Consider the following 26,395-nt stretch of genomic DNA (forward strand, 5'->3'; position numbering starts at 1 on the left):
CACTCGCGCTTGCCCTTATCGAAGATTCAACTGAGTCATTTCAATTACAATAACAAGCCCATCGGCACTTGTTAGGCCTCTACCTGCAGCCTCGGCTATATATATCGGAGCGGGTCCTTTCCTGGTGCGAAAAGAATATTATTTTGTTACTGGACGTTGTATGAGAACATGGTTACCATTTATGCAGCTCTGACGGCTTCCGACGCAGCTTGATCTAACCATGGACTCCCCACGGCGGCAGGCCAACACTCCCATGGCAGTGTTCGTGGTCGTTTCCTTGTGCACGTTCGTGATTACCGCCGTGACGCCACCCCTCCAGTTCGCGATCTCAGTCGTCGGTTACCTCGCCTTCTCCCTCATGATTGGCTTCTGCATCAAGAGGCACCTAACGGCCAGATTCGGCCGACGGCTTCCTGTGACTGGCAAGTCAGTCTTCATCACAGGTGCGGAAAAATGTTGTTAAACGCTTCGTTCGCTTTCCAAAACTGCTTATATGAAGCACTGAACCAATTATGATCCGAACATTACTTTTAAGCGGCAATCACCCATCTCCTCGATCAATATTTAAGCGCCGCAAGTAGCTGTAACCGTGATGGGGTTGTCAGCGTCTTACATAGAGTTTGTATATCTTGGAGGGTCTCCACTGTTCTTGGGTGACTAATTTATTATGATAGTGCATATTGTTTTAAAAATAATAAACAGTGCGAAGCAACAAAACATAAGAAAAAGTGTATGACCATACACAGCGCTGTGCCTTTATGTTTTTGTTATGCGCTGCTGTTGATCACTTTACAAATGTACCAACAATCTTTCATTTAAGAAAATATATTTCTTATCGGGCACTGTTTATTTATTTATCTAATGGATAGATTGGTAGCGTCGCAAGGAAGCTGGGAAGGTTGCCACCACAATACATTCCTCGTACCGCAGGTTGCGACACAGGACTAGGCAACGCCATGGCCCTGGCCCTTCGGGAGAAGGGTTTCACCGTGTTCGCGGGTTGTCTAGATGTCACTTCAGTGGGTGCACGAAATCTCATGTCGAATGGCATCACCACGCTGCACGTGGACTACGTTAAGCACAACACCATCGTGGCCGCATACGACAACATCAGGGATCATCTGAACGGCAATGGTACGTCCGAGACATACAGTTTCATACTAATATATACGAGGGAAATCTTGCGCCACTGTCTAGACGAGCAGCCCTTCAGCGAGCCCTCGGTCATGTACCAGGGAGGCACGTTCCTTTTGTCCTTGGCATGGCTCATGGACACGCTGAAAAGTTTGGTCTGCCTCTAAAAAGCAGCTGTTTTATTGGCAAAAATTGTTAAATTTAGGGAACTATTATGGAAATAGAGATCTAGAAAGATGTATGTGTCAAGGGTTATTTAGAAGCTTTGTGCTGGATAAACAAGAATGGTATGTTACATTCGTTTTTCATTTCGGCTTCAAGAGGAAAAAGAACCCATGTGAAGAACCAATGCAATCAGACGAGGAACGTACTTCGCCACTATGACGGCGCCAACGGCGGCACACTACATCAGCGCCAGATTTCCGAAGAGTGTATATTAGTATGAAAATCTATGATCCGAGTGACTTCTCAGCATTTCATAATATATTTACGATGCCCAGACTGCACGCGCACCGAACATACGTCGGTCCAACGATGTGTTCAGCGCACCTGAGGAGTATTTATCGTTGCTCAGTGCCAAACAAGCAGAAGTTTTCCCGCGGAGTTTACAAAAGCGTCGGCTGCTTCAACCTTATTTTAGCAGTGTTAAAGGCAAGCTATGTCTGACATTTTAATAACGAGATGCTGTAGAGCTAGCGCCGCCATTATTCATATCATTACTGATAGTTCGAAACTCAAACCAAATTACCTGCTTTTTGATGTATTACCATATTTGTTTAAAATATCCGTACAGTTGCTGGTACAACCTCATAACTACTGGCACTTCAAGGCAATTTGTTTTGTCAACATTATTTGGCCCTGATGTACTTCTGAGGCTGACCGCAAGTACGAAAGGGAAGTCACCCGCTGCGGTCGCTCAGTGGCTAAGGCCTGGTGCTGCTGAGTACGAGGTGGCGGGTTCGATTCCCGGCCACGGCGGCCCCTTTTCTGATGGAGACGAAAAGCAAAATTGCCGGTGTGTTAAAGATTTCGGCGCAGGTTAACGACCCGCGGGTGGTCGAAATAATCGGTAGCCCTCCACTACAGTGGGTCTCATCGCCTGCGTTGCGTCGGCGTGTTGATCCCTACAATCAATCAACAAACGTAAAGACAGGATACGAACACTGGAACCATCTCGCAGGTATACTCAAGCAGCATAGGGGAGGAATTATTGGAAAATCAAAACTAGATACATCGATTAGGATTTCAAAGCAGCCAAGGTCATTCTGCCCATTTTGAGATCGGTTGCCTTCAAAAGGCTCACGTTAGCACCATCTATACAAGTCAATCAGGCGTAAACATTTTGTAAATAGTTAAGGAAGCATTTTGTTAACTAACACCGATATCCACCTTTGTAGCTCTGTGGGGACTCGTTGCCAACGCCGGCGTTGCTTGCTTTGGTGAAACCGAGTGGACGCAGTCACGCGAGCTCCAATGGGCCATCGACGTCAACATTCTCGGTACCTACAAGTTCATCATGCTTGGCATTAACCAGATCAAGTGCAGCGAGGGACGTGTCGTCATCGTTACGGGTCTCCACGGTCAGCCACCTTGATTTTTTTGTTGCTGGGAGGAACATTCCGTTGATAACAGCCTTGATCATGTAAACTGAAATCCGTACCATGTAATTCACCTCCTAAACGTCTGTGCTTATGTTGGCGGGCAAAGTTTAAAAAAGGCAGCATCCGAAATACGGTTTTATTAAATTTTTTGCCGGTGATAAGCAGGTATACGCCAACGACTAGCTTACGGACCGTGTTGGCGTGGCTTTGCCTCTTGGCCCAACTCGTGTAACTGGCGCGAGTGAAAGATTTACTCTAGAGGTACCTCAGCGTCAAACGCCAAAAGTGTCTACCCAAATTGCAATTTACCGCCTGCGGATCAATCAGCACAGTTCCGAGTTCCATTTAGTCACCTGACGTAAAACGTCCGGAGTTTTCGAGAAAACAAAACAATCGAACTAATAAATAATCTAGACATGTACGTCGGTAACTCATGAGTCCACGCAGTGAGTGACTTGCTGACGCAATGGCATACTTTAAATGGTGGCCTATTCCAGCAAAATAAAGAAGAGCTGCTTTTTTCTGGATGTGTCGCAGCACTGCCCCAAAGCGTCTCAATTTCCACCGTCCATCTCCCCGCGGAGTAGTGGGGGCGTTGGTAAGGGAGAGGTTACTACCTTTCGCAGGGGACACGAATTTTCACGGGTGTCAAAATTGTCCCACCACAGACCCAAAGTGCCATTATTATACTGGCTGGCCAAGAAAGAGCGACGCATTTCTGAAAGTGACCTCCAACCGGCCATCACCTTTGTCTTGGTTCTGTCGATTGGAGGCGTCTTTTGGAATATTCATGCAGGATTTTCTATTATCAGCATTCCATTTTCTATTATGGGCATTCTATTATCAGCCCGTTCTATTATCAGCATGTCCAATTGAGATACATCCAAATGAAATGACTTCCGGTCGGGTTCTTCTTATGTCGTAGGGGGAAAGATTGTCCGTGGCATTGCCGACCTCTGGAATTCCTTTGTGCAGCTACCGCAGGGCGCTCATAGAGCTAGATGCTGCTGGTCGAGCAGCTGTTAGTTGGTGAACACTTCACCACATGGTTGTTGCGCTAGAAGAGACGAACACATGAACGGTGATAGCACAAGTGCTATCATCACAAACGACTTGTTCGGCGATGGCTTCGCGCGATCCTAGAAGCCGCTCGAGACGATGCGTCACTTATCTCTGAGACTGAGACTTTAGGCGAGCTCGTCTTTTAAATGCAGAGCATTTCAGTAACTCACGATCTCACCCGCGTTGTCCCGTCGTAGTCCGCACCGTCGTTGTCCGCACCCCTCCTCCTACACTATATAAAAGAAAATACTATCCGGCGCCAGGTTTCGATCCCTCGACCCTGCGGGCGGAACGTAATGTACATGGTGCTCTACCCACTGCGCCCCAAAGCCGACACAGAACGGGACGCTACGAACGCGCCTTATATCGCTGACTCATTCAAATCACTGCTGACGAGCGCTCTCTCGTCAGCAGTTGCCACAAGTGCAACAACATTAACGTAACGCAAACTACTTAACGTCGTGCGCCCCCAGAAATGCTCTGCATTTGATCGTGCCCCTCGCGAGGGGGATGTTAAACTCAATCGTCTACGTGAACGGCGGCCCATTTTTTTAGCACTAATACCACGTCATCCAGTTATGCTACCATTTTACAATAAGCGAAAAGTTGAGCTATGCCCGAACGCATCTTCCTACGCAGGAAGAGTCGCAATTCCTGGAATGGTCATAGGTTCCGCCACTTCAGCTGCTCTTTGCCATTTTGCCGATGGCCTACGCCGCGAAATGGCCAAGTACAACGTTCAAGTCTGCACCATCGAGCCAGCGTTCTACAAGTAGGTAACATGTGGCGGTTGGTTTCTGATTTCAAATGCTTGAAAATGCCAATGCGGCTTCACAACGTAATGGGCTGTTTTTCTTTCAATGTACAACTGACCAACAGTTATCCCTTCAGTCAGAGAGTGCCGCACCACCTACGTTTAGCTGATATCCAGTATCATCCCCATGACTAGTTTATCTTGAAATAAAACTTCATTGGATAGAACAAAAAAGAAATGTCTGCCTGTTGTACGATCATCTGTTCGACTAAGTGCTTCAGTTCTTTGTCAGCACGTTCAAGTAGGTGAAGTGGCTTCTAGACCAGTGAAGCATATTTGAACGACCTGTTATGAGCACACAAAGGGTAACAGGCCACAGAGGACGAGCACTCGTCCATTGTCGCCTTTTTTGGTAGAGTTTTCACTGCGCTGTTTGAATATGATTCATGCCTCAGCCGTCCAGTTCTGGAAAAGGAAAGTCCTACGTACAGCCGCGCATAAATGAACCGCGAAGGCAAAAATATGAGCCACAACACGATTTATATAGCGCGAATTATTTACATGCGAGTGTAATACACGTGTGGATTAGTTACAGTAAAAATTTCGGAAATAGAGCTTTCTAGATGCACCAAAAGCACGCCATTATTGGATGTCCACGACCAGTATTCTTCAATTTTGCGCGTTATGATTTATATTTTTGCGCTCGCAATTTTTTGTTCATGACTCTTCGTATTATCTAGTTTCGTAGTGCTTAAAGTATCTCTTCAGTTAGTTGCACTGTTTAAAAATTAAAGATCAAGATTTACTGTGCGAGAATTAAAACCCTTGTACGACGAAGAGCCATTGAATATTTGGTGTTTCATGCCCTGACGCCCTTCGTTGGCTGGAACATATATTTTGGCTTCCTCGGTGTCGATTTATCTTGCCTCGGTATATGTCTCGAAGTATATCAACAGACAGTTTTGGGTTTTTTTTACAAATCGTGCACAATATTTTGCCTGCTCTCCAGGGGTAAACTAAGAGCTCTTTGTGTATTCAGTTTGATAATTGTGATAGCTGGTATTAATATTTGTTGGCATTTATTTATTCCCTATTTATTAGTCGTTGATTTAGTTTTTGTTTAGTTGCTAATGATTATTGTAGTTGTTTCCGTATTCCAACTATTCACAAGTGGCTATTTTAAAATTGTGCTCCTTTGCTTCATGCAGATGATATACTTCCTGCAAGCGAAAAAAACATATTTAAAATTCTCTAAAGGAAGTTTATATAATAAATAGTGTTTATTTCATTTTTTCTAAGTACGGAAGGCAAAAACAACACAAGAAGAATCTTCGGAATGGTCAAGGGGCTGTAAGTCCATTATTTTTCAGAAAACCAATCAGGGCCTTAAAATTTCGACTCTCTTTAGTGTTTGCCCCACGCCGCGTTGCTGTAAGCGTACAGAGCACACACTTCGCTCATGAATATTTGTATCACGTATATTTCGTTCGTTTGATCTTCACTTTCAATCATTTTAGTGTCGTGTGATTTTGAGCATTTCAGATAGTGTTCTCAAGTGATAGCCAAGACACCCTTGAAGCTATTGGGGTAGAGCAGACGTGTCGTTAAAAATGGCTCTATGTGCAAGCATCCCCAAGCCCTAGGAGCTATCCATATTACATGCAGAGCATAAACCACCGTTAGTCATCTACAAGAAGCCAAACATGGAATGTCACATCACCATCAGATCGATTGGGTATCCAAAACAGAAATGTTTCTCTCTTCCGGCTTCTCCTAGGTTTAGACTATGCGTTTTTGCATTCTTCAGAAAAGCCACTGGCATCCTTCAACAACTCAAACGGGTGATTATTACCTGGTATGCTTTACACTCATGGAGATAAACTTGCAATACCTTATTTTTATTCAGATGTACACCGTCCTACAATAAATAAGCTCTATCCTGAGCACACACAAAAAAACACGTACAGTCCAAGCATGCCCTTCATATAACAACGGGTATTCACGCTTCAAGGTTCCCCTCACAAATCGTTGCAGAACGGCCATGACGGATCCTGCCACGGTGGCGTCGACCCTGAATGACGTGACGCGGCGGCTCGACCACGTCGTTCAGGAGGAGTACGGCCCGGCGTACCTGGACAGCTTCAAGCTCACCTTCACCAAGAAACTTAGGCGATTCTCCCGCCAGAACTACCAGGACGTCACCACAGCCGTCGTCCGTTGCCTGACCTCAAGCGAGACCAACGTCCGCTACTGCTGCTCGGGAATGAGGCAGATGTTCACGTGGTCGGTGCTCGAGTTCCTGCCGCTGAAGATCTGCGACTTCTTCCTCATCCTCCAGTTCACGCCCCTGGCCGGCCTCGGCGGTAACATCCGGGTCCGGAACGTGCTCGTCCGCCCTCTGACAACTCTAGACGGCACGATGAAGACCAAGCCATGGGACCACGTGGAGACCGTCCTACCCACGTACCTGAAATCACCGATTTTCAAGTCCTTGTAGATGATGTAAAGTGCAGGGAGAGCGTAGATTTGTGCACGCCAATGTATTCACAGGCGAAGTTTCTGGCCGGCGTCAAAGTATTTACGTCAAGGTTGTGGAAGCACCGGGGAGAATAGTGCATCCCGTAGGGGTAACGTCGTTGAATTCCTCGAAGGCGAAAGTAATGCAGAAAGGACCAGAGCAGCAGGAGCCGTCAGATGCAGGGTGCCCTCTATGATAATTTACATACACTCCGCAATGCTGACCAGATGGTGGAAGACCGATGCCTTAGAGTCCCAGAGTGTGTTGCTCGAGAAAAATGTGGGTCCTTCTGACCCTTGTACGAAACCTGTGGGAAACGGTTTAAAGAAAAGCATGACACAATAGCCATTTTTCCTTCAGTTTCCGAAGAAAGAGAGACAGTGTTTGGCTCCCACTGCACGCCGCCGCTTTTAAAACCGAGGCACAGGTGCTACAATACAATGTCGATAAGTACCGCACGTCCAAAGTGAAAAAGACCGCCGAACTGCTTAGTACTTGCAAAGTAGTGTATCAAAAAAGATCCTTCGTAGCGTGCTTTTTTTTTTATTTTACGAACCATGCTTTAGTGGGTATACCACAGTGAGTTGCGTAATTTGGCCTTATTTTTCTGCCCTTTTATAATACCACCAGTGTTTTATGTTGCATGACCAACGAGGAAATTTAGACAAGTGATTATGGCGGTGAAACTAAATTTCCCCTAGCGTCAGACAAGTCATCACTGACTTCGCTACTATTGCCGCACATTGTAATATGAGTTGTGTAGAGAAGGCGCCCTGCCGTAACACCAAGGATTTTGAAAACCACATTTATCTCTTCTGAGACTTTGTAAATGCTAAATCAAAATCACTGATGTTTAATTGGAGATAAATATTAACTTGCGTTAACCAATCGCGTTCGATTCGCTACCGAGTTTAACAATGCGTTTAAAATGTTCAAAATTAAAAAATATCGGGGTATACGGGTTTGAAGACAAATTTACGGATGTTCGTTTATATTTTAAGAATAAAATTAGCATTTTACGCGTGAAAGTGGCATCTGGTTTAGCCGGCGCGCCGTAATAGAGGGCTGTGGGTCAATTTAAACAACCATAATGGTTGGAGAACGCTCCTCTTTGACACGTTGGCTTTGTACATTTCAGCCTCTCGGAGTAAAGGCCGTTTTGGTTTAGAGTCGATCCCGCTGACTGATTTTAAGCGCCGGTGTAAATTGTTCTACAGCATTGCGGTACCGGACTCTCGACGAGCCAGTTGCTTCTGGAGCGCGTTAGGTCAAAATGTTTCTCAAATTACTAAATGACGCGGTTTCGAAACCTACAACGCTTTTTTACGGCGTTTTTTCTCTACTCCACCAGCACAACCCCGCCGGTAAACAGGGCGCTAGAAGAGGTACGACGCATCGACTCATCACTATAAAGGAACAACGATCACGCGGCGGTGTTGGTCCTCACCGCCGTCATCATCATGCTGACCTGACTTCCGTTTTCCGCGGCGCTTCCAAACGTCGATAAAGGGAAAAATTGATGCGAAAGCTTAATAAATTGCGCAACTACTGTCATTAATTCTGTTCTAGAAAATATAAGCGCATACATTTTTATGCGTACTTCCTGCTTAGTTCGCAACCTGCTTACTATTCCCGAGAAGGCAATTTGATGTGTGACTTTAGTACTGCCATGGTTGGAAAGTACACTGGCGGCATATATACTTCCGAGATGAGCGGATGCAGTGAATGGACGCGTGTGTTGGTAATTCTACAATGATCAGCAGCTTACTGGTGTCACGAAAGTGGCGCTAAGGTTTCAAATGTTTTGAGAATATGTCAGTGCCTTTCGTAGCTGCAAGTAATCTTGTCAAGGAATGTGTGTTCTCCGGTTCATCGAAAAAAATCTCAACCTATAACGCCTATAGGTCTTCGTCCAGAAGGTATTCTTCGGAAATTGAAACGAACTACTTCGAAACTTTTTTGCAAACTGAGGGGGTGTGGGGAAGGAAAATGAACACAAGCAACATAGCTACACGAAATTTGTCATAGTTGGATGCACTGCAAGGGCAATTTTAAAGGAGTGAGCAATGAAAAAATCACAAAAAGTGAGAAACGCAAAGCAGCACTGCTGTCGAAAAATACAAGTAAAATGCGCAAAACTACAGAAAAAAATGGTGCACAATAAATTCAGAATCTCAGTTATGTTCAAAACCTGAGCCTTAACAGCGCGCTATCACGCTGTGAAAACGAGGCTTCCTACATGTATTAGTGATGCCTTGTTGCACGTTTGTAAGGTACTGATTATAAAATAGGTCACCTTTGCGTAACGCCAGTGCACATTACAAGTGTAGACTTTTTTGTAATGCCACCTGGCGTCGCCGTACTGGTTTACGGACACAAGTGCGCTTTCAAGTGGACGGATTGTGACAACTACTGGTGAGGCCTGCACGTAGTATGGCCTTGAGGGCATCCGGGGAGCACTCCCATGTGAAGAAAAGTAAACTGCCTCTGTCGTTGAATAAATGGTTAAGGACCATTGCGTAGGGCCGGCGATTACCCCACGAAGCATAAACTTTTCGCCCTAATTTACGCTTAGAAAAAACCCTCGGTAAGCCCAAAGAGCCATGCATGCCAAAGGTAACGCGTAGGCTGAGGGGTAGTAAATAAGCTTCTCGCATTATAAACGAAGGTAAGTGAAGAGAGAAAACTTTTTTATGGGCATTCGATGCGAGGTGGTGCCTTATTTCAGGAATCCAAGCACTTTTCCTCTCGAAGTGCAGAAGTCGATAGTGAGGTAGGAAGCTCGACAGCAAAATCTCCCACCGCTAATGGATGGCGAAGATATCATAACTGCCTAGGAGAAATGGGGAACTTCGGTCGGGAACGTAATGTGAGGGAACAACCGGCAGACCACTCGGGTAACTAAGGCACTACTGACTGCTGCAACCAGAAGTAGAAGGCAACCACATGACGGGATGAAATTAGAAAGTTTGGAGTCACGGAATGAAAATTTTGGTTTCACAGGATAAGTGCATTTTAGGTTTGTGCAAGAAGCTTTTGTCCTGAAGAGGACATCACGGGATGGTGGTGATGCTGATTAATGATGCTGCAATGCGCTTCTTTTGACAACACGTCTAAATATTGATAATGGCTATCTCTAAGTCCATCTAGCTAAAATTATGTATGTTATATTGTTTTCTCCAAGGCACACGAGTTGTGCAAATTCGATAATATAAAATTATTTCTCACGGCTGAGCGCTCACCGTTCGCTTGAATAAGCATCAATTATGTCTCTCTCTAGCACGCGCGCGTGCGTACAGAAGACGTGAAACAATTTTAGAATTTTCGTGTATTCGTATCTCAAACTGAAAGCTATGCCGAGGAAAATCCTTTTTAAAGAGAATATCTAGCAACATGACATTTACCATGACATTTATGGGGATGGGTTTCTTTCCAAATTTGACCAATCTTGTATTGAGTGGCACATGGGCCCCATCGTCGTTCGCTTGCGCAGCCTTCAGTTGATCTGAATAGCATTGAAAGATTTGCTACAGGTCTTCATCTGCGAAGCGAACCTTTGTGCCTTCGTCTGGTCTCCTTTCCTCGTCACCACCTGATCGTGTACTTTCAATATTGCGCATAAGAAAAATAAATATTTAAAAAAATCTATCCAAACATTACTGTTTACGTTAGTTTATGTCTGAAAGAGCCAACACACTGCACCATAGACCGATTTCTTTATTTGTTATTGCTAAGGTGAAAAAACAGCGTTACCGGTTGCCCTAAATAGACGTGCCTATCTACATTGCCGAAGAAACAACTACACATGTATACAGGTCAGCAAGCACTTTTAAAGAGATGTATATTATGAAAAAAAAAACTCGCTCGCGGAAAATCATAAGGTCTTTTGAAAAATTGAAAAATTGCATCCGCAAACTGTTACCACATCATAGACTTTTTGCTTACCATGAATTCGTTTTCGCTTCTTTCGCTGTTTTATTATAGCTCCTCTTCTTCGTCGTCATCCCCACAGTCTTCTTCAGGTGCGAGAAGGAGTTCTCCAGGAACTAACATCGCTCCTTTCCGGTCGCTTCCGCAGAACTTCCATGCCTCCATTCGTCGCGCTCTGCATGAAACATTTACTAGATCCTAATGAACCCCAAAAGGATGAACCTGGCATGACGCCATGCCCTTCCCAAAGTCTCTGAACACATCGTCTATGCTATGAAACCAAAAAAGCAGGAAAATGTGATTGCAACGTCTCAGAAGAGATGCTTGCCCGTTGCTACGGAGTCTTTCAGTACGTTGGCAGGTCAATTTATTTTATTCTGATATTTTCTTTTTACCTCCAGAAAACCCGCTACCATTTCCGGCGAATACCTTTCCTTTTTTGTACATTGGACTACGTATACCATCGTCATAAAACTATTCCAACATCTGCGCCCGAATGTGGCATTACAAACTTGGCCAATGTGGTATTACCAATGTGGCATTACCAACTTAACGTTTCACGGTTAAGGTGGAACAGAACATCAGCGAATGTTTATATGGAAGCTCCGTACAGTAGATTTATCAATTTCATGGGCTGTATTTTTAGGACGTCAGTGGATTTCGTTGTTTATGTTAATGCTTTTACCTTATTTTTATTGGTTTTTAAATGATAGTACTTATTGTTTAATTGTCGTCCCGAACCTCGTTTGTTTTAACAACAATTGGTACACCACCACCTTTTGTTGCGCTCTTAAAATGTGGTGTTCTGTTGATGCAGGCGAGACAAAGCCCTGTCTGAATTTAGTCTCTGTTTCATGCACTGGAAAGCGCGTATCATTGAAGAATTCCTTCCCCACTTCTGACATTAGATATGATCTTTTTAATGTTTTTTAGGCACGGGATTCCAATTGTTTTACTGTTCTTCCAAGTGTCTGAACAACAGAGCTCAAGCAAACAAGGAGGCTCCACAACTAAAACAAAGACAGTGTTTGATCAAACCCATTTTTATCCAAGGAAATCGGATGCTGATGGAGCGTAAGTCAGATATTTTTCGGTAGTTGTGTTCAGAGCACGATATTACTGTGACGTTAGGGTTAAAAAAGTTAGGGTTAAAGAAGTTCGACGTTAGGGATAACGAAGGTAGCTACACGGTGACACAACTTTTTTCTTGGGATGTTTCAGTCATTTCATAGTTGCTCACCTCTTGGAGAGTACATGGAGATCTAGCGGCCGTATCTTGAAGTACAGAATCCGCGGAACGTGACCCAGGCTGGCGCTGTCCGCTCGACGTCCAACCAGAGACTTCCAGTTGAAGGTGACGTTGTGCACGTCGTACAACCGCTTCTTGGTGGTCAAGAGCGAGGTGTACTTAACGCCGGGCTTCACACTGTGCGGGCTGCAAGACCCCAAAATGTCCTTAAGAAGGGAAAAGGTTTGGCCGTGTTGTTTCATAGTCACACAGAAAACAAGCGCGGTAAAAAACAACAAACATAGGACTAGGCGTAGACAGTACAAGCTGACAAAATGCCAGAAATATTGAAACAAATTCCGGACAAGTTCCGAAACATAGCAGTTGGGCTTTATCAATAAACTAGTATAAACACCTTCTGCTTTAGCCCTTTTTAGACTTCTCACTAAGAGTACAAAACAGAGACAGCGCAATAAACAGTGAAGGAGAAAAATGTCAGAGGCATAGTAGCAACTCCAAACTAAATTTTTATGCTAAACTCACTGGCTTTTGTGGCAGGCATGATACCACAAATCAAAGGAACAAACGGGAGATTGCACGAAAAACGCGTAAATAAAGTGTGCGCATATCCGCCCTGTGGAGCTGGTTGGAAAGCCTAGCTGTAAACCACACCCATAACGATTAAGTATGCGACATCACTCGAATTCGCAAACGTGGCTCCACAAATAACAAAAACAGAGTCAAGTGAAATGCACTTAACCAGACCTTTTATTACTTCAAAGATATATTCATTGCTAAGAATAAATCAATGCATGATTGATGAGCGGTTGTTGGTTGAGTTGTATTGGTGTAACACATGAGTGGAAACTCGTTTATTACAAAATTAAAGGAATCTCACACCCGCGGTTAGACGTTCTCACTTCTCCTCCGTCTCTGCCACCGCCGACGGAGGCGACGAGATCAGCGGCAGAGACGGAAGAGAAGTGAAATGCCATGCATCGGTGTGGGCTTCCTTTTTATAACTCTTTGCATGCGCAAGGCGCGCACATGGCCGCTGCATGTGTCGTGGGCGGAGCGCACAGCGCCGCGAGAGGTCGCGTGAAGCTGTCAAGTGGCATTCAGCGAGAGCGCAGTGGGTAAACCCGCAGATTTGCTCGGGGCACCGTCTCTCTCGTCTCAGCGTGGTCGCATAGGTGAATCGGTAAGACAACGGAATTCGATAAGTTTCTCTCTTACTTCCGGGTTCTATTTCTGGTGGTGCCATAAACTTCTTTTGTTTGTTCGCTGGAGTTTTCTGCTGACACAAACGGTCGCGGCAGAACCCTTGGAGGTTAGAGGTAAAAAGCTTCGCTTTAAAGAAAATGTTCAGAAGTCGACGGTGAAAGATAAACCAGGATGTAGCGATCAAAGCACGAAGTGCCGTGTGATTCTCGCTATATCTTTCGTACTTGAAATTGGCACTCAAACATATCTGTTGTTCATGTGAACTCCACCCGAGAAAACCTTTGGTGTGGTGCGGTTCGACAAACTAGGGTATAGTGATGCCGCCAGTTTACTTACCTGCGTATCTCTTGTGCCGAAATTCGAAGTTTTATTAGGCTGTTTACTTTACAGTGAAGCCTTCCCCCGCAGCATGACTCTGTCGAAAAGTTCGAAATGTCGCAGCATTACTTTGCCAAATAACCACCAACTGAACCAAATCTAAGTGTTTTTAGCGCAACGGGCCTGCATTCAACAGGATTGAAGTACCGTGGTGCAGTTTCGAGGGGGGCCGAGGGGACATGCGTTCCTAGTGCCAGGTCTGAAGTCCTCCCTCTTTCCTGGTGCTGAAACATCACCTATCACAACCCTCCTCGGATATTTTCGATGTCTTCAACCTCCTGACCACAACCAAAAAGTAACAGAATAAATATTGGCCCCGGATGCAATACGACCTAGCTACTCCGCTGGTAGATAGGTTGCCTTGATACGAAAAACGTATTCAACAAACTATCAAAAGTTATTTCTGTCAGAAGCTAAGAACATTACGCAATCTTATGTATTTAGCACCACACCCCGTTTCTGCTATAATCGTCAGCAAAGGCAGTACGATTTAATCGTTTGCCGCTGTCTTTGGGGATAGATGTAGCCCAGTGCACATACATTATTGGGTGCCGCAAATTCCCGTCATCGCATGGGGATCCTACGACTGAAGTATACTGTAGTCGGAATCAGCGAAGACGATTTGCCAAAAGGAGTTGCAATTTTCTGCTTTGAATTGTAAGCAGTTGTGTGCGTTCCGACAGTGATCGTCTTATATTATTTGTCCTTGGGAATGCCATACCTTTTGTGCATTCTTATAGCGATCTTCTTGTCTACTCCGGGAAGCGTGAGTTGGACATCTCCAAAGAGATCCCATAGTGGCACAGACTTGGTCGTTTTAACGATGATCTGGTACTGAAACACTTCAAAACAAACGTTAAAACTTGATTACGATCAGTCAACACGCATCACTATGCTACACAGGCTCACCAAAAATAGAACAAAGAGCGAGGCATGATTATATCAACTTAACCCGTCGTTACTTGAACCGGGTCAGCCTCTGCATTAGTTCAAAAAAGTGTATTACCTTGACTAGACAACCAGGAGATATTGTGCGCTCTCTGCAAATATGCCTGTTTTTTCTTAAATCGCTTGCAATGTCTCACGGCTGAATTGGGAGGGATTTCGGGGTGAGGACCGAGAACGCATATTTATTTCTCCGTTTTTACTACGCTAGTGTGGTCTAAAAAACAACATTTTATCACTACAAAAGGCCTTCATTCGAAGTATATTTTAAGCAAAAACTTGGACTCGACAGGCTTGCAATGAGTGTAGGAAGCCACGAGAAATGCAGGAACATGTTGCTCTCTTTACGAGCTTTTCCCCTCATCCCGGAGTAAATTAGACTACCGCCTCACGTACTGAATAATCAAACACGGACTTTTTTTTCACAGTACTTGTGTGGCCACAAAGAAAAAAAAAACATTTGGTATACCTCACGACCAAATGCTTACCGTAATGCCCTTTGCTTTCATAATTTGTTTCATTTTTCGCACTTTTTTCTGCCTCTACGTAATTATTTTATCACAACCATTTTGCACATACGGAACGTTTTTCCTACTGCTTTTTTTTTGCTAACTTTCCTCACTTCTCGAGTTTTTGTTTTTCTATGCGTTGCTAAGGCGTTGACATGAAGCGCCGGGCCTCCTCTAACGCCTTAAAGAGTCCCTGCAACACTTTTTTTTAACTTTTCTTGAAATCCAAAATGCTCGCAGAACGTAGTCAAAAACACATGCAGTACTTCGATTACGGGGTCGCAAATTACCTGAGCCAAAACTGTCCATCAGATAATTTAGAAACCTTCTCGAAGGAGTTTTCTCTCATTTCCAGTATTGGCGTTCTTCGACCGCTGGAATAACATCAATACAGCGGTGCAGCGGCTATTGGCCAGCTTTTCTTTAGTTGCATCGATGAACGCAATCGATATCCATTTTAAACGGACCCTGCATCACATTCCTCAACATTTTTCTAAATTCTAAATGCTTGCAGAACGCAGTCAATCAACAAAGCTAATACTTTGATTAGGCTCGTCGCAAAGCCCGTCAGGCAGGCATTACTGCTCTATGCCAATGTAACTTGGAAAGTTTATAAATTTTTTTTCTTTCTCGGTCTTGGCCTTCTTGCATCGCTGATATTACGTCATTACAGCGGTTCACCAGCTATTTGCCGACTTTCTTTCAGTTGCAGAAAGGAACGCCTTCCATAACCACATTACAAAAGAAAAGACACAAAAGCAACGCAGAAACGGATGGCGTATCTGCTGCGGTGAGCAAATCATGCGGTGCCGCTCCGTTCTGGCGATAACTATTGCTTTCACAGTGCTTTCAGACATGAAGGAAAGCCTGCAACCGTTGATCGGAATGGGGGTAGAGTCCCTTTAAAAGTGGTTTCTAGGTATCTCTTTCGTAAAACGGCCCGGCCAGAAGGCGTCACCTTGCATTGACTGAAAGCAAGCCCCACTTCACCACGGATGTAATATCAATGTCAAACGTTGTTTAGCTGGTACTCCAACCATGCGTGGTGGTGGTAGGGGTAGATCCTCAACTGTTACCCTCGCGAGAACCTCCTTTGTAGCCCCAGGACTAACAGTGATCTTCGTGGAATACGTCATAGGACGTTGCACTCATTGGACAGTCGAACTGGATATGTCATGCAGGTCCGCCATTTACAGAAGTTGTTGTTGGTAGACATATTCACGTTCTTATGAATACGTTAAAGGATCTGTAAAACCTCTGATTAACAATTTCACTCTTTCCTTCGAGTCTCGAAGGAATACAAAAACTATAGTTATCGCTAGCACGGAGCGGCGCTGCGGGATTTGCTCATCGCAACAGATACGCCTTCCGCTTCTACTTTGCTTTTGTGGCTTTCTTTTCAAAGTGGCTATCGAGTGCGTCTATTCCCGCAACCGAAGGAAAGCCGACCAATAGGCGCTACACCGCTGTAATGACGTAATTCAAGCAGTCGAAGAATGGCGAGACCTGGTAAGAGAGAAATATCATTTGAGCAAGTTTCCAAGTTAACTGATGTGCATAGAGCCGTAATTTTTGGCTGAGGTATATTGGGTACCTCTTGTCTGAGTACTGGACATGTTGGTTGACTACGTTGTGCAAGCGTTTGAGATCTAGAAAAAAAGGTTAAAACGTGTTGTACGGTGCTTTTAATCGTTTATCTCGCACTTTGCCCAGAACCATGCGGGATAACGAACGCTAAAACGCCCTGTGCTGGCGTCAGCATTAGCAAACGGCGACAAGCGACCTATCCAGTTCTCACAGCAGAACGGTGGTTCGGGATCTGTTTTGAGGTACAGTTTGATGTTGCCATTGTCGGCGCTCCTCCAGGCCTCGTTGGCAGTAGTCCTCCGAGGAAGCCTCCGCATTCTGTCAGCCAAAAATCCCATCACCGCGCATTGACCCCGTCCGGATGCGCAGCCCCCACAGCGCCCGGCTACGAAGTCGTCCCATGACCTGCAGTCGGTATTGGAATAAGTGACAAGTGCAAGCAAGGACAGTGTAACCACATTTCTATAAAACACTTCGGTTTTGGAAGCTTTCAAAGGAAATATCTCATAAACTACTACTTAGGAGAGATGAGTCCGCACAAAATAAACACTCGAATGCAAACTTACACACAATTGTCTCTTGTGTGTGCCAGGACCCCAGGAGGATTCTTTGTGGGTAATTTGCTTCGGTGCCAATCATCTTATATAGCTGCTGGTTGTGGTTGAACACAGTCACAACTCTAAGGACAGAGTCAAGTAGGCTCCAAAACATCGGGACTGGTTAAATAGACGCCCATGGTTGCTGTATTTTCTTCTTCCTCATGCTTAACCCAACCAGACAGAGTTCTGTTGACATGTTGACGTCCAAGTGCTTCAAGCCGCATGACGCGTCGCCACCAATTGGATGCTGTTGCACGCCAATATCATTTTTGTCACTCGAAGGCCTCCGATTTTGCATAATAACAGGCGGGGCTATTATTTAACTCATGAAGTTGAACAATCTACCGTTGTTGACCTCTTTTAAACCAAGTTTTTCGAGTGATTACTCGTATTTCTCATGGAGAGCGCGCCGTTAATGCGCACACAATTACACAAAATACGGACGCTGCTCGGTAGAGTCCGCGCTCGCGGCGCAAACGCCCAATGAAGTTGGATGCAGCCAGCGTCTCCTTTAATTACTTTGTAATGGCACATGCCTTGCTCCCCATTCCGCACCCCAATCCTTGGAGCGAGCCAGCAATTCGACACTTTCTCTCCGTGCAATCTTGAAAGTCAGATCGGCTAAGACCTGTTTCCTGGGTTTCTATTTGGAGTAAAATAACTTTGGCTTTCAAGTCAACGCATTACGAGAGCACCATTAAGCTTCTCTTCATCTGGGATGAGTGCGAGAAAACGCGCATTGATTTTCCCACCACAAGTCTTTGACAGTAAATCCATTTGCTTTTCCCCTCAGAATACACAACCACTTGAGAGTTTTGAAGTTTCTAGGGCCGGTGTTTTTCTTCTACCCCCAGCATCGCATTTACTTTTGTTGCCCAACAGTTTCTGGAAACAATAATTGACCTTGCCAGCGCTGGCAAGTTCGTAGCATTTTGTATTGCACCTGGAATATGAACCTAACCATCACTGTGTTCGGCACACTCACCTGCAGGCGACACCAACGGGCAGGCACAGCCTTCTGTTTATGGTCGAGGTGAAGAAGTCCACAGACCTCTGGTGGTCGCAGGCGGCAAGCCGTCGCATGCTTTCGAGCATGCCTTCTAGCAGAAGGCTGTTGATGTGCTGCATGCGGCAGCCAGGCTGCTTGTTACCGTTGTTCGGATAGAAATCCACATGACCCACCAGCTGGTCGATGCCGAACCCTAGACACACAACAGGCAGGCAAATATTCGACTCTGTTTAGAAGTGCAGTAACGTATCACCTGGTCATTGCAAGACCATCTTTGGATTGCTTGCTATTCGTTTTGTCTTGTGTAAAAATCGCCTGCTGCTTTAAAAGGCGCGTTGAATTTAGGCGCCTTTCGTTAGGTTTACTTGGTTTTTATACTGTTTAAACGATCCAACGACAGCAAACCTTGCGTATAGTTTCAAAATACCACGAGATGAAAAGAGCTACAAGAAAAGAAAAAGTTTGTGTACCTTATACACTACGAAGGGACGTACCTTTGTCATTGAAGAAGCCAAGATTTGCAATGAAGCTGAAGGGTAAACTGGCATCCGAGTGAATGACGTCCACAAAGGATGCATCACTTGGGTCAAGCCGCACAGATGGCGGCATATGGAAGAAATACGGTCCCGCCGGATCGAGGCCTGGGGAGAGAGAGAAAGCCAAACACTTTTTTTTCTCGTGATAGACAAATAAAGAAATGCCGTTTGTAAAAAGTTCTTCTCCGCAAAGCGTAAAGACACCTCCCACTGAAATGTCGTAATCATACCCAGCTTTCTCGCTCAAAATTACAACCTCTCGGGAACCTAGCAAAGCCAGTGTAGGAAAATGATATTTGGCATAAAGCTAGAAGCCAACGTGAAGATAAAAACGCTAAAAGAATATTTTAGGTTTTCGACTATTTGTTTGTGTAATTCGCTGTCAAATCTAACTCCCCATGCATTTCTATGGGATAGTTCCCATGGCTCAGGAACCCAGTCGCGCAAAGCGCGCGACTTGAAACTGTGCACAAAGCAAGTATTCACCCCAAATATTAGCTGTGCAAAAGAACTTTTTATTTCGCTAAAAAATTGCAGAGTAATCACTGTTGAAAGGACTGCCATGAGCGGGAAAGCTGCACATGCCAAATGAAAATACCCCGTCAAATAGAAGGCCAGGTGACCTTTTACAGAGACAAAGAGGAGAAAGTTGCGGAAATTTTAAGGATTGTCAACTAATACGGGACCATTCTTCGGACGCTTCTTCGTTGTACCAACCTTACATTCGCTTAACGACACTGAAGCAACACGTGAGCCCACACACTGTCTTTTCTCTTATTTGTTTTTATTTTTTAGGTAACAGTGTGAGAGTGCTGGATTACTTTCATAATATTATGAGTTCAATTTAGGCTTTTTTTATTTTTATATACATCGATCGTTTCTTAATTGGTGCATGGTACGGTGCATTGGTACGATACACCTTTAAATTTGGTAACGTACGTTTCAGTTTTTTAAATTTACATGCACAGTCGATGGCTGCCAGATGTGGCTATCAAAACCAAATGGAGAGAAAATGGGTCTGGGCTTTTCGCTTTGTTTTTTTGGACGCCATTTCTTTGTTATTTTTTTACAATGATCTACACTTATTCTTGTGTAAGGATAAAATGGCTTAATGACCAGTTACGCATTTTTGGGCAGGTACATGGAATGACAGTGTTGGGTATTCTGCAATGAATGGTTCCGAATTTAAAACTCCGACGACTTTCGTCACAAGGACAAACATTTTCTTGGCTTCTATCACGTGCACGAAGTGACTAGAACGAAATGAATCAATAAGATCCCCATTTCAACTGCATGCTCATCATATAGTCAGAAGAATGGAAGAAAAACCGGCAACTCGAAATGTTGTAGCTATACCTTTCTCTTTTCCCCAGTTATTTCGTGGCCATTGTCGGTGTTGTTCGCACTTATTTTATTTTCTTGCATGGCTAACATTATTTAACGCGATATTGTATTCATTAAGAAGGTTTTCAAATATATCTACCTGTTGCCCTGGTTACTGAGTGTCACCCTATGCCTGCGCACTTTATTACGAGAATTTTAGGGGGAGTACACATTCCTTCTCGCGCAACCATTTACCTCGCTCAGGGTTTGTGCGATAGTTCATCAGTGTGCATTTTGAACTAGACCTGTTGCACAGCAATCACAATATACTATTTCGCACTTTATTAGATTCTTCACTCCATTGTTTCATTTTCATATTAAAAGACTGCCGGGAGAAACAATTTTTGGCACCTCTATACCTTGACCATGACGCATTAGAAACCTTGCCACTAATTTTTGGTTTAATGTAGCAGGAAACTTTTACTTGTCCTTCCAAAACGTTCGCCTTTATAAACTTGGCAATCAGGATGCTCGTTTCTAATGTGGGAAGTTCCCTACGTCTTCGTAAAAAGCTTACAATTATTACATTTAAAGCCTACAACCAGACCATTCATTTATGTTCTTGATCATCCGAACAAGTTCAAGATGATGTGACAATTGCGATGCGATGCGGAACTAGTGCTTAAAGGAGTTCGGTAAGGCAGACTCAACTTTACGATGTAAGGTTTAAACGGAATAGAGAAACCTGAGGCTCGAGTTTGAGGTGACGTCGAAGCTAATGATATCGCTTGCTAACCTTCGTTAGCCGGTGTCACAGTCCGGTGAGTGCTCGTTATTCTCTTTACGAAAGGAGAGTTTGTATATGGCTTCTGAACCTGTGATCCGCCCAATCTTGTCCAGGCGCTCTCCAGCGTAGCCGGCGATCTGTGCTCCGAGGCTGTGGCCGATGATGTGGAAATCCGCTGGAGATGCTCCAGTTGAATTCTGTGGGCGAACCAAGACGAACGTCAGGTGGTATGCAGCGCACCTATGCTATTTGTAGGGGAACTAAATCAGCGAAGCGGACTGAAGAGAAGGCTTATGGGGAGATGTGAAATTTAAAGTATTTTAAACAGCTTTGTATTTTCTCTTAATAACAGCACTCCTGGGAACATAATTTTTGGAGTTGCCAGCACCCCCTCTTAAAGCAGTGCTCCTCCTTCTCTTTACATAATACATACTAATGAAGGATTTTATGACTAAGGCGGAACAAACCGGAATGTTTGTGGAATATTTTTGGAAATATTTTATCCTTAAGTTCCGAAAGAATGCCCTCCCACTGAAGATCGCCCACACTCCTTTAGGGGAAGATATTCAATTTAATAAAAGGAAACTCGCTCACCCCCTTAAATCACGCTAGCTTCTACGCCTTCGAAAGCTCAGGGCGAGAACGTCCTGCGGCCGCGAACACCGCCGATGTATCAATATTAAACAAAAGAAACACAACCTGTCCGGCTTTTAAGCGCAGAGCACTTAAGGCGACCCCATTGTCGTCCTAGCTCGGTCGCTCGACCCAAGTATATAGAACACCAAGACGGCGTTCCGGGGTAACGCTGTTGTTCACGGCGTACCCCCGAAGCTTCGATAGCCAAGCAGTTTATATAGTCATAAGCCTTCGAAACTCGTAAAACGCTGCTACTTTCGATACATCTTCCCGTTGTTTAGCGCAAAGAAAACTATAGGTGCATTTGAGAAAAAATATACGTAATTAACCGGCAGCGCTCGCATTCTCTTAGTTAAGGACGCCCGTTGGATTGGTTTTTTAAACGCAAAATGTTGCAGTGCAACGCCGGCGCGTGCGGGCAGAAAAGCACAAAGAGAACAGAACCCCGCTGGCGCAGTTTTAGGGCAGGGGGCGCGCGAGCACTACGAAGGCGGGAAATTTGAATTGCATGGGGTGGTAGCAGTAAGCGGATAACGGTGGCACAGCTCGTTATGGCGAATCACTGCTCTCCACTTTCGACAGATTTCACCTTGAGTGGAACGGCTTTAATTTTTACTTAATATTTTTGCACTTTTGGTTAATGGTGCGGTCACTTTTTTGTGGTTTTTTGCACCTGACCCGAAGGTTCGTCCATTCCGTATTTTTTACTTGATATCTCTGTAGAATGGGACGCCGAGCTTTCGGAACGTTACGGTAATTCTCCCGAACTGCAACTATAGGCTATGCAAGGAGGCCTTAGAGAGGCGCCAAAGTAAATTAGGCCACTTCAGTAACTCAACGTTGAGTTTAATACAACTTCTTACGCGCACTGTTTCTTTTATTGTGATTTAATCAGAAAACAGCCTGTGCGACGTGAAATCAAGGCCGATGCCGGTCAGTAGAGCATTATGACGTTTTCGCGAATGTGCCGCTCAGGCGGGTGATAGAAGGCTCAAGCCATGTTATTATGCACTCCTGCAAATGTGTCGTGACAATCTAAGCACGATTGTCTATTACGTTTTGCAATGGTGATGAACTTAGCAACATGAATTAGTAAACCGGAGTTTTTTGTTAGTTTTTAAGTAAAATCGTTCGTCTTTTCAATAGACCTTTGACCTATACAAATACTATAAACCTGCCTCACAACCTAACGTGACAGACGCGGTGGCGTTGACGTCTGCAGTGACGGATATCGAAACAGCGGCAACTTCAGAAACCTGGACATTCTGTAAATGGCGTCGCTGATGACTCCTCCGCAATGCAACGGCTGATAACTTCCGGGTTTCCGGTAGTAGTATCCTTCAGTTTCCATCAGATGTTTCGGTGTACAGACGCCAGCGGAAATTTATTGCGCACAATAATATTGCAAGCGTATCCGCTTGCTTCTTTGCAAATGTCTGCTAAAAGCCACAGTTTGCTGTCGCCCCTACCAATTAAATCCCTCTGGTCTCTTTGCCAGCCCCTCATGCTGTTCTTCTCCCGTCTCCCGTCTCCCGTCTCCCGTCTCCCGCCTCCCATGAGAAACACGGTGGAAGTGTGGTCATGTCATTTCAATTTTCGCGCGTTCCACTGCTTGCCCGCGATACATGGAAAACTTTTGTTACTGTTGGACTTGAAATGCCGCGATTAGGTTTATGCTTGGGCGGGAGATGTTTTTGTATTTAGGGTAAGGGTAGTATTTTCAACCCGTATTTTGTATTTGCTATCGCAAATATCAGGAGCACATCTATTTTCAAAGCGGCCACTGCTTGATATCAGTCATGTATTGATGGTTTGCCTCAAACATGCGCAATTATTTCTTTTTGCTAAACAATGCTCACAGGTATGAAGCATGGTTCGAGATTTAGTTTGGAAAGGTTTTGATTATATGAACTCGTTTCAGGATTATTTGAACCCTTGATGGGTGGCTAAATAGAAGGATAGAGAGGACGACAGACAGCCATCTCATAGCGTTTAAGCAGCCTAAGTAGGACTATCAGGGTAATTTTTAGCATAGAAACGAACACACGCCGTTTTTTATTCCGCGTGGCAGCAAGAACACATATAATTATTTTCCCCTCACCTGTAATGTAGTTACAAGTAAGGCGAGCTCAGCGCCGACCACCCGTGTGTTGGCTGTGGCCTTCGTGTAAGGAGGGCCATTTCCATGGCTCCAGTCAACAACGATGACGTTGTAGTCGCCGTGCTTGAGAAACTCGTCTTTCATAGTCTGGAAAAGAAAGACAACGGAAATGTTCTTCCAAATCCGATGCTGCATTTATGTGTCCAATTAAAGGTGCACTGCAACCCTTTCCTCAATTGTTTCCGAAATCTTAAATGCATGCAGACCATAGTCAACCAACACAACAAGTACTTAGACTAGGTGTCGCAAAGTACCTCACTCAAGAATTACGACTCAATTCCCAATTTTCCTCTCTTTCCATGTCTTGGCGCTCTTCGACCGCTCCAATTACGTCACAACAGCGATGTAGCGGCCGCTGGCCGATTTTCTTAGGCTGCAACAATGAATGCATTGGAGGGTCACTTTAGAAAGAAAGTCAGAGAAGCAAAGCAGAAACAAAAGACGGATAGTTCTGCTGCTACGAGGAAATCCCTCATTGCCGCTCCGTGCTAGCGATAACTGGCGATTACTTTTGCTATGCTTCCCGTCACGAAGTAAAGTGTGAAAGTGTGTATCAGAAATGTTGCAGAGTCCCATTAAGTGAGTATCTACGCTTAAAATGTAAAACTGTTCTCACGAAGCCGAAGACAAAGCAGTTGTCTTGAAAGAATAAGAAATTTATTGGAGCGAACTTGGGCTTTTATAATGACTCAAAAAAATATACAGGCGGCGTAGCAGCAGTTAACAAAGTGACGTGCGCAGGCGAGTGTCGGTGAATCGAATGCCGCGGCGTCTGCTCCGCGGGAATTTATTTCTCGGCGCGAGCGTTTCTCGAACCGTCGAGTTGCATCCAGAACACTGTAGATCAAGGAAGATAATTCTAGGCTGGTGACGTCAGTTCAAAGCACTCTCCCTATCAAAGGAGATAACAGGAGTGGCAAAAAGAATGGTGCATGCGCTTCACTTGGCCCACAGATAACACAGATAACACAGCCTGGCGCAGCCGGCGGGAAAAAACACATAAAGAAACAAACCCAAAGGATGGCTCGCGGCACTATGTATATTTAAGCTGTTTGCACACATTCAAACCAGTTTACAGCAGCAGCCTAAAATGGCGCCCTAGTTACCACATTGTTGAGCACACGCGCTCCGAGGAGGAGTTTTTAATGGTATGAAGCAAACCTGCTACTTGAGTGGGAATCAGGACCTCTACACGTTTAGACCATGGCAGCGTCTGAAGGGGAGTGGTTTGTCGGATCCTACAATGTTCCAGCTAGATCAATCAAAACTAAGACAAGACTCACGCCCATCCACTTGCCGACGCCGAGAGAATCCATGAATCCGTGCACGATGACCTTGGTTTTCAGGGATGCGTTGAAAAAGGAGTCCTGGGCAGTTCCGAGCGGATCATCGGCGCTCAGCTCTTCCGGTTCGTTGGAGTTGCGCTTGGTGTAGAGTAGGAAGCGCGTGGCAATGCGCTCTCGGTCGTCCGGCAGTACGTTGATTGGCCGGTGGATGACGTGGTAGAAGACGTCATCGTTCTCAAAGCAGCCCAGCCCCCTCATGCATTTGCTGGAAACTGCGGGAGTGGCGCCTACTGCACAGCGCGAAAAAAGATAACGCATCAAGGATTGAAATCGACACTACAGGGAATTGTCGTTTGACTTGCATTCCAAAGCGTTGAACATAAAGCCGTAAGGCGTGAAAATTGCGAGGACCATGAAAAAAGTTTTTATTTTGAGCAAAACGAGGACTGGTCTAAATGTACAAATGGGGCACAAGAAATCCGGAAAATCTCGTAAAAATTAACCGGACTACAACTTTTGTTTTCCATTATTTGGTTTCAAGAAGTCCAGAGCATGACGGAATCCCGTCTGGCCAGGGGGGCATATTCCTAACAAAAAGAGACGCCGGCCAGTCCAAACAAAAACGTACTGATGTTTCGACATCCGCAACGGAAGCCTTGCGTGCTGGAAGCTGAAACGTCAGTACGTTTTTGTTTGGACTTGTCAGCTCCTTTTTGTTGTTCCATTTGTTTCCACGACACTCTCCTATTTCGAGCTAAGGACTCTTCTGTCTTGAGCTTGCCCTCATCAACTTCCCAGTTTTCTTCACAACAGTTTTAGGTAACTCTCCTAAAGACCTACTTGTCCCTTTTATAGCTTAAGACCAGGGAATTGTTTTCTAGTCAAACCCTTTATCAATCGTACTTGAATGAATCATACTGAACGGGTTTACGCTAGGCCACATCCAATGTTCTTTCCACTTTGTCTAAAAACACACACGACAGAAACTCTCCCCAAATGAATACGGCGGAAGGTTTCACCCTTACTGAAGATCGTCGCAAGAAGATGACATCATTCATGAAGTGTCAACTTACGTGTTCGTCGCAGAAGCTTCGTAGCCTGGTCTGTAATCCCTGCGCTTGCGAGCTGCCAAAGAATTGCCGCTGCGCCAACGCCACGGATCACCGCAGCTGCAGCCATGCTCGAGGA

General features: G+C 44.9%; 3 protein-coding genes across 3 annotated transcripts; 2 read left to right on the plus strand and 1 right to left on the minus strand.

The window, feature by feature from the left end:
- Positions 1-220: 220 nt before the first annotated feature.
- LOC144143118 (retinol dehydrogenase 7-like) lies at positions 221-2,728 on the plus strand. The gene is made up of 3 exons (XM_077674924.1): positions 221-443; positions 931-1,134; positions 2,532-2,728. Exons 1-3 carry the CDS (start codon positions 221-223, stop codon positions 2,726-2,728), a joined length of 624 nt encoding a protein of 207 aa, XP_077531050.1.
- A 1,728-nt stretch (positions 2,729-4,456) lies between these two features.
- On the plus strand, positions 4,457-8,220 carry LOC144143119 (retinol dehydrogenase 5-like). The gene is made up of 4 exons (XM_077674925.1): positions 4,457-4,569; positions 6,586-7,019; positions 7,466-7,496; positions 8,208-8,220. Exons 1-4 carry the CDS (start codon positions 4,457-4,459, stop codon positions 8,218-8,220), a joined length of 591 nt encoding a protein of 196 aa, XP_077531051.1.
- On the minus strand, positions 6,471-26,395 carry LOC144141737 (pancreatic triacylglycerol lipase-like). Its single transcript, XM_077673245.1, has 11 exons — positions 26,281-26,395; positions 25,205-25,497; positions 23,862-24,008; positions 21,213-21,321; positions 18,973-19,119; positions 18,455-18,671; positions 17,082-17,275; positions 14,551-14,671; positions 12,240-12,434; positions 11,015-11,174; positions 6,471-7,018 (listed from the first exon to the last, which is right to left on the minus strand). The coding sequence occupies exons 1-10, from the start codon at positions 26,384-26,386 to the stop codon at positions 11,048-11,050; spliced, it is 1,656 nt and encodes a 551-aa protein (XP_077529371.1). The 5' UTR covers positions 26,387-26,395; the 3' UTR covers positions 6,471-7,018; positions 11,015-11,047.

The sequence above is a fragment of the Haemaphysalis longicornis genome, unplaced genomic scaffold (assembly GCF_048455015.1).
Source record: "Haemaphysalis longicornis isolate Haplotype H1 unplaced genomic scaffold, Haemaphysalis longicornis Haplotype H1 scaffold_6, whole genome shotgun sequence".
In the NCBI taxonomy this organism is placed as follows: domain Eukaryota; kingdom Metazoa; phylum Arthropoda; class Arachnida; order Ixodida; family Ixodidae; genus Haemaphysalis; species Haemaphysalis longicornis.

Bases quoted from the DNA above. Each gene is read 5' to 3' on its own strand.
- LOC144143119 (XM_077674925.1), top strand. From the start codon at position 4,457: ATGGTCATAGGTTCCGCCACTTCAGCTGCTCTTTGCCATTTTGCCGAT. The intron at 4,570-6,585 runs GTAGGTAACATG...AAATCGTTGCAG, and splicing joins ATCGAGCCAGCGTTCTACAA to AACGGCCATGACGGATCCTG. The intron at 7,020-7,465 runs TGAAATCACCGA...TTGGCTCCCACT, and splicing joins GACCGTCCTACCCACGTACC to GCACGCCGCCGCTTTTAAAA.
- LOC144141737 (XM_077673245.1), bottom strand. From the start codon at position 26,386: ATGGCTGCAGCTGCGGTGATCCGTGGCGTTGGCGCAGCGGCAATTCTT. The intron at 21,322-23,861 runs GTGAGGGGAAAA...GTTCGCCCACAG, and splicing joins TACTTGTAACTACATTACAG to AATTCAACTGGAGCATCTCC. The intron at 12,435-14,550 runs GTATGGCATTCC...GGGGTCTTGCAG, and splicing joins GCTATAAGAATGCACAAAAG to CCCGCACAGTGTGAAGCCCG.
- LOC144143118 (XM_077674924.1), top strand. From the start codon at position 221: ATGGACTCCCCACGGCGGCAGGCCAACACTCCCATGGCAGTGTTCGTG. The intron at 444-930 runs GTGCGGAAAAAT...CTCGTACCGCAG, and splicing joins CAAGTCAGTCTTCATCACAG to GTTGCGACACAGGACTAGGC. The intron at 1,135-2,531 runs GTACGTCCGAGA...CCACCTTTGTAG, and splicing joins GGATCATCTGAACGGCAATG to CTCTGTGGGGACTCGTTGCC.